The sequence below is a fragment of the Macaca thibetana genome, chromosome 10 (assembly GCF_024542745.1).
Source record: "Macaca thibetana thibetana isolate TM-01 chromosome 10, ASM2454274v1, whole genome shotgun sequence".
NCBI classification, from domain to species: Eukaryota; Metazoa; Chordata; class Mammalia; order Primates; family Cercopithecidae; genus Macaca; species Macaca thibetana.
In genome coordinates this window covers 79,026,358-79,033,818 of record NC_065587.1, presented here as the reverse complement: position 1 = coordinate 79,033,818, position 7,461 = coordinate 79,026,358, and the positions used below count along the sequence as shown (strand labels likewise).

Below are 7,461 nucleotides of genomic sequence, written 5' to 3'. Positions count from 1 at the left end.
TTTTGTTTTATAAGAATATATAACTTCTATCCCCACAGAGTTAGTCCAAAAGGCCTGAGTAACCTCACAGAAATATGGAGCTACCTCTACTAGCGAACTATCTACACTGCGCTGTAAATACACATGTGTGTGTCCACCCCTACAGCTAAGCTGTCAATGCCTTGAGTGAAGGGGTTACAGCTCATTCGTTTTATATCTACAGTGACAATAGGCACTCAATACTTTTTTTTGCCTGAATGATAAATGAAATGATTTTGTACTACCACCACTATTTACATTAACATTCCCACCATTAGCTGTCTCCAAAATAAAAACACCAAATTGCTGCCACATTTTCAGCAGTTTTCACAATAGAGTGCTTCTGGACTTTTTAATGTAAGCAAACATGCTTGATTTACCCATTTTCAGAGTGATGACACAAACTTAGCATTCTTCTTGGAGTGGAAAACTTGCTGGGAAGTTAATTCATTCTTTTTCTCTTTTTCAAAAGTGCATCTTGTAGTGCCAACTATTTTTCTTGGAAAGAATGCTTATTTTTTTGACCGGACATTCTGGCTATACCGCATTATCATAAAGTTCTTCTGTTTTTCCTTCTCTTTATTTGTCGAACTGGAAAATTGATTCATTTTGGTTTTCTTCCTCACAAATTCTTTTCGGTCTGTCTTTCCAGCCATTGCAGTTGCTAGTCTTGTCTCTTTGTCAGACTTTGGCTTTTAATGAAGGCGTTCAATGTCCCGAGAAGAAAGTAATTCACCCCTGGGCTCTTCATCACTGTCTCTTTCAATGTATTTCCTCTTCTGGGATTTCCCGGGGGCAGCATCAAGTTCTTTTCTCATCTGGGCCATGAGGATTTTCTGGAAGTCTTCCTGAGTTAAAACTCAGCTGGTGCTGATGGCTGCAGCTTTGGCTTTCCGCTCCTCCGTGGACATACTGTTCAGTTTCTTGGAGATTTCTTGCTGTTCTTCATCGGAAGAGTGTTGCACATCAATCTATTCACCATCAGCATCCTCCTCCTCACTGAGACTGGTATTTTCCCATTCATCTTCATCATTTTCAGCATTCTCTTCTTTCTCAACTTCCAGAACTTCTGCTCCTGGAATGTAAACTTTAGCATCTAATTCTCCATATTCTTGTACTCTTGCTTCTACGGAGGCTTCTGTAGGCTTACCCCGGAATTTCTTCTGCAGCATCTGAGCATTCAGTGTTCGGAAGAGCTGAATCAAAGTTCTAGCAGACATCGTTACATTCTTATCCTTGTGTGTTTTATACTGAACCAGGTCTTGGAGGAGTTCTTCAGTCACGGCCAGAGGACATCAAGGTGTTATCTCTTTTATAGCATTGATTCCTACTGTCATGACTTCTCCAGAGTTCTTGTCAGTAACAAAATTGTATGCCACAATCATAAGCAATGATTGAATTATCTCTGGGGGCACTAGGTGATGAGATGCTTGTGCATCAAGCAGAAGATTTTTGTTACTTCTCTTTGGTGGGGCTGCAGAAACCTTTGCAAAAGGGATAGAAATTGAAGAGGAAGAGCTCATGAATTCCTACCAATCTGGAGATGAGGTTCATGAGCATCATCTTCGCTTCAAACCTCTCCTTACAGCACTCAAGCTGCTTTAATAGTTTTTCTGCAAAATCTTGGGGATCATGCATGAATCAAGTGAATAGCTGAAAAGTTAAACACCTCTGCTTTTTTCTTCTTTTTTTTTTTTTTTCTCAGATTTGGAGTCACAGTCCTGTTATTCATCTTCATCTTTCCCAAGACAGAATGTCAACGCGGCAACTAATATCTTGGTGACCTTAGAGAAATGTGCAGTTGTGATAACATTGACAGTTTTGGAACCATTCCAGATGTTCCTTCTGTAGAGTTCAGTCATTACATCTAAAGACATCTCAGCTGTGGTTGCATTGCTATGTCTTAACATGGTGTACATGAAATTTTGCAATACTGCATTCACTTTATTGTTCTTGTGTTTTGCGTTTATATTCTTGATATCAGTCACAATATGTGTATAGTCTTTCACAGAAACTTATCATGGCAACGTAGAAGTTCAAAGAAGAGTTCTAGCAGGCTTGATGGATTGATGAGATTCTTATTTCTCAGCAAGATCAAAGCTTTGCAAAATGTCATTTGAAGATCTGGATCCAACACGGTATGATTGCAGGAGAGAAGATCTCTCACCTCTTGAGGAAAATTACTTAAACACTCTAGGTAGCAGTGGCTAATCTGTCACAAAGCAAAGGCTCTTCTGAAGTTTCCCTCTTTCTCTCCATAATTAAGATGCACACATTTAGGATGTTCTGTGCCATAAACACTACCAGCTCTGCTAGTTCTTTGCTGGGTTTATTTGGTTGCAATTTGGAAATCTCCACATTGGATTTGTAGTGATTTTACTGCTGTACAAACTCCTCGATGTAGGCCAGTGGGTCTCACTTGATCAGATTCTGTAACTGCGGCAGGTTGCTGGGCAGCTTGTTGTTTCTGCTGGACATTTTGGTTGCAGACTGGCTTCGTGGCCAGCAGTTTTAATGAAACTCAGATGGCCAGCAGCCCCTAAACCCTGCCAGTTGCAGCTACAAGTTCTCCAAACTCATACCCTTCCCTGCTAAAGAACATATTTTTAGGAGATATAGTTAGTAATGCCCTCAAATGCTTGAATTTACAAGAAAATAAATAATATATAAAGTAATTTGATTTATAGGCTTTATTTTATTTTTACAAAATGTGAAAACATTTAATTTTACTATTCAGGCTGGGTGCAGTGGTTCACACTTGTAATCCCTGCACTTTGAGAGGCCAACGCAGGTGGATCACTTGAGGCCAGGAGTTCAAGACTAGCCTGGCCAACATGGTGAAACCTGGTCTCTACTAAAAATACAAATATTAGCCAGATGTGGGGGTCAGCACTGGTAATCCCAGCTACTTGAGAGACTGAGGCAGGAGAATTGCTTGAACCCAGGAGGCAGAGTTTGCAGTGAGCCAAGATCACTCCAGCCGGAGCAACAGAGGAAGACTCCATCTCAAAAAAAGAAAAAAAAAAAAGAAAGAAAAATTTTACTGTTCAAATGCATTATCTGAAAAAACTATTGATGTAAGATGGACTTGCCACTTCTAAACAAGAGGGATCCCTCTGGTTTTTCTGTTGACATTTATGTCCTAAAGGGTATCAAATGAGTTTAGAAAATATTAGGCATAACCAAGCCTAATTTGAGTATATGCCTGAAAGACTGCAAAAATACCAGTTTTGCAGTTAATGATGACCCTGTAGCATGTGCTACGCATAGCATTTTGGTTCCTGTTAATAACAGCTTGCTATCTAAACAGAATAACGTAAAGTTTGATGAGTACTACTTTAAAAATAAATATTGCTTTTATTTTCAGTGAAGTAGAAACCACTGTCTTTGTCTTGGTTTTATATTTCCAATTGCTACAAAAATAAATATGCCCAAAGATGCATCAGACAGCCATGGTGCAGCTCTGAATCCAAGGTATAGCCAACCAGACTTTTCTGTGAATACCATATTATTATTCATATTCAAAAAATTGGTTGACCAGGATTATCTGGCTTGCCCACGAAATTGCATAATTTTAATGGAATTTAATGTCCAAATGAATAAAACAAATGATTTTGGCATAGCCACTCTGTAGATAAAAACAAATGATTTAGTTCTAGAAAAATATACTTTGTAAAAAGGAAAGAATTTGATTAAATGGTCAACTATTCACATTTTTAGTCAAAATATATATTGGCTTTCAAATTATCAATGATTGGCTTCAACTAAACTACACAGCAAGTGACTTTCATGTTGTTCAGTTATACTACCTTGTTACCAAGAATTTTAGAAATCCTGTGTAACACTGGACAACCCCATATCACTTCACACATTTTAAACATATATTGATGATTGAAAAATTTAGATGTATATTTCAAATTTAGTCATTGCTCAGAGTTTTATTCCTAACTACAAAGACAAAAATTATATAAAAAATATTAATCATGATTTTCTCTGGGTGATGAAATTATGAATGACTTTATCTTTCAACTTTTCTATATTTTAAAAATTATTTGCAGTGAGCATATATTACTTAATTAATGGAAAAAACCTAGTATTTTTAGAAATGGATTCAAGTCGATCAGAAATGTTTATTAGAGTAAATCTTCAAGGGCAGAAATTTTGCAAGTGTTGCTGAGTTAGAAATAAATCTTGTGCTCTTTCTCAGATTTCTGCCCTTCACCAGCCTCCCCTATCTTTGGGGTGAAACTTGACCAATAGGAAACAGGAGATGGGAGATGGGGAGGATGTAGCAGAATAATTCCCCTGGCGCAATCTTTATCATGAATTGTCAAAGTGGTTGTACCACTTTATGCCTTGATTAGCAGCGATATGGTTTGGCTGTGTCCCCACCCAAATCTCATCTTGAATTATAGTTCCCATAATTCCCACGTGTCATGGGAGGGACACAGTGGGAGGCAATTGAATCATGGGGGCAGGTCTTTTCTGTGCTATTTTCATGGTAGTGAATAAGTCTCACGAGATGTGATAGTTTTATAAATGGGAGTTTCCTGCAAAAGCTGTCTTGCCTGCCGCCATGTAAGATGTGACTTTGCTTCTTCTTTGCCTTCCATCATGATTGTGAGGCCTCCCCAACCATGTGTAACTGTGACTCCATTAAACCTCTTTCCTTTATAAATAACCCAGTCTTGAATGTGTCTTTACTAGCAGTGTGAGAACAGGGTAATACAAGCAGTGAGTACCCATTCCTGTCTCCCACATCTTTACTTGTTTGGTCTGGTTTGCGGCAATTATCAGACTATCTTGCCTCATAGGTAGGGACCTGAGTTTGTTCACCTCTCTCTCCACTCCATCCCACCTATCCTACTCCTTGCCCTTGTATTGTAGAGCTTAGGACCGTTACATGAATACTGAAGCAAGGACTCGTTGTATTTGTTTCATTCATTCAGAAACCATTTAGTACCTCCTGTGTAGGGCACATGGGGAACAGATAATAAAAGAGCAAACAAGGTAGCTTTCAAAAAGCCACTCGCCTGGTGGGGATCACTGGGCAGACACTTTAATGTCTGGCACAGTACCCTGTGATAAGTGCTGCGGTGAAGCTGTGGGGTACGTGCATGTTCAAGCTGCCAGGATAAAGAATGTGAGGTTGTAACTGATTCCATCTGGATAAAAAGGGGGCAGTCAAGGCAAGGTCGCCCAGGAAATAGTATTTGGGCTGAGTCTTAGAGGTGAACTCTAAGAGTAATTGCTTTGCCCAGTTTAGAAAAAATATACACCAAACTTATTTCCCCGCACCCCCACCCCCACGCCCCCAAGACAGAGTCTCACTTTGTTGCTCAGGCTGTAGTGCAATGGCACGATCTCAGTTCATTGCAACCTCCGCCTCCTGCATTAAAGCGATTCTCCTGTCTCAGCCTCCCAAGTAGCTGGGATTATAGGCATGTGCCACTAGCCCAGCTAATTTTTGTATCCTCAGTACAGATGGGGTTTCACCATGTTGGCCAGGCTAGTATCGAACTCTTGACCTCAAGTGATCTGCCCATCTCGGCCTCCCAGAGTGCTGGGATTACAGGCGTGAGCCACAGCCCCTGGCACAATATATACCAAATTTCTACAAGGACTAACAATGTTAAGGCCTAAAGCTATAACTCTGAGTCATTCACCCCTTAGGGTCAGCTACCTTTCCTTTTGAACTCACCTTTAAGAGACGTTTTGTTTCAAACTAATGGTATTAAAATGTCTCAAAACACTTCAAGCTCAAACAATTCATGTAAAATAATCACTGAACAATTTTATTTGAATATTGTTTTACTTCTGAAGCTTCCAAGAATAAGAAATACTTTAAAAAGTGATCTAAATTTTAAGAAATAAAAAAAGCCTAAATCTTTATTGTAATTTTACGTGGTGGAAACAAGAGTCTAGAGTGAGAAGACTTGACTCTACTGCTTATCAGCTACTGGATGCTGTCACTCATATCATTTAACTTTTCTGCCTCCCTCATAAGGGAAACATTACTGAAAACAAAAAACAAACAAACAAACAAACAAAAACAGCAGTCAGGTCTGAATGGTGGCATCCCCTTAATCTCTAATACTGGAGTATTTTCTAAACGCTTAGGCTCCCAGAACAATGTTATCATTAAGAGCATGGCTTTAACAGGCTCGGCTTAGTGGCTCAGGCCTGTAATCCAAACACTTTGGGAGGCCAACGCGGGTAGGTCCCTTGCATTCAGGAGTTCAGAACTGGCCTGTGTAACACAGTGAGACTCCATCTCTACAAAAAATACAAAAATTAGCCAGGTGTGGTGGTGCACGACTGTAGTCCCAGCTACTTGGGAGGCTGAGGCAGGAGAATCACTTGAGCCCAGGAGGTTTTGGTTTTGTGAGCCATGATAGCACCTCTGCGCTCCAACCTGGGCAGCAGAGGGAGACCCTGTCTCAAAAAAAAAAAAAAGCATGGATTTGATGTTAAATAAACTTCATTTCAGTCCCAATTCTTTTAATTCCTAATGATTGACTCTGGACAAATTACTTCTCTGTGCCTCCATTTTATCATCTGTAAAATGGGAATAGCTACCACATGAGGGTGCTGTGGGAATTGAGTGAAATAATTAGTGTAATGTGCTGAGCATAGTGTCAAACATAGTAAGCCCTCAATAAATATTTGCTGATAGAACGATTTATTAATAGGATAGTGATATAATTCCATTTCAGAGTGGACTTCTGGTGGGACATAGAATTTGATAGAAATACTAGTTTTTCAATTCTATGAAAAAACTGTATTTGAATAATAGTAAATGTGAATCCTAATAGAATTGTAATACTAAAGTCAACTTGTTCTTTTTTTTTTTTTTCTTGAGGGAGTCTCGCTCTGTCTCCCAGGCTTGGCTCAGAGATCTTGGCTAAATGCAACCTCCACCTCCTGGGTTCAAGTGATTCTCCTGCCTCATCCTCCCTGAGTAGCTGGGATTACAGGTGCCTGTTACCACGCCTGGCTAATTTTTGGACTTTTAGTAGAGACAAGGTTTCGCCGTGTTGGCCAGGCTGGTCTCGAATTCCTGACCTCAAGTGATCCACTCGCCTCCACCTCCCAAAGTGCTGGGATTACAGGACTGAGTCACTGCGCCCAGGCCATTTTAGTTTTTCAGCCTGTTTCTTTTTTTGGGAGAAAAGACAGACAGGGTGGGAAGCCTATTGATTAAAAGAGACTCAAGAGATATGCAACATATGCAACATATGGTCTCTGGATCCTGAATAAAAAATTAAACAACAACAACAAAAAATCATAAGACAATAAGGAAAATGATAGTAGATTCACTTTTTGATAATATTAAATTATTTATATCAATTGATATTAGTAATGGTATTGTGCTCTTTAAAGTGTGTGTGTGTGTGTGTGTGTGTGTGTGTGTGCGTGTATGTGTGTACTGAAGTTTTTGCA

The 7,461-nt window shown here is 39.5% G+C and overlaps 1 protein-coding gene across 1 annotated transcript; it reads right to left on the bottom strand.

The window, feature by feature from the left end:
* Window positions 1-411: 411 nt before the first annotated feature.
* LOC126929049 (protein SDA1 homolog) lies at window positions 412-1,695 on the bottom strand. Its single transcript, XM_050745071.1, has one exon. The coding sequence runs from the start codon at window positions 1,236-1,238 to the stop codon at window positions 990-992; it is 249 nt and encodes an 82-aa protein (XP_050601028.1). The 5' UTR covers window positions 1,239-1,695; the 3' UTR covers window positions 412-989.
* Between the last annotated feature and the right edge of the window lie 5,766 nt (window positions 1,696-7,461).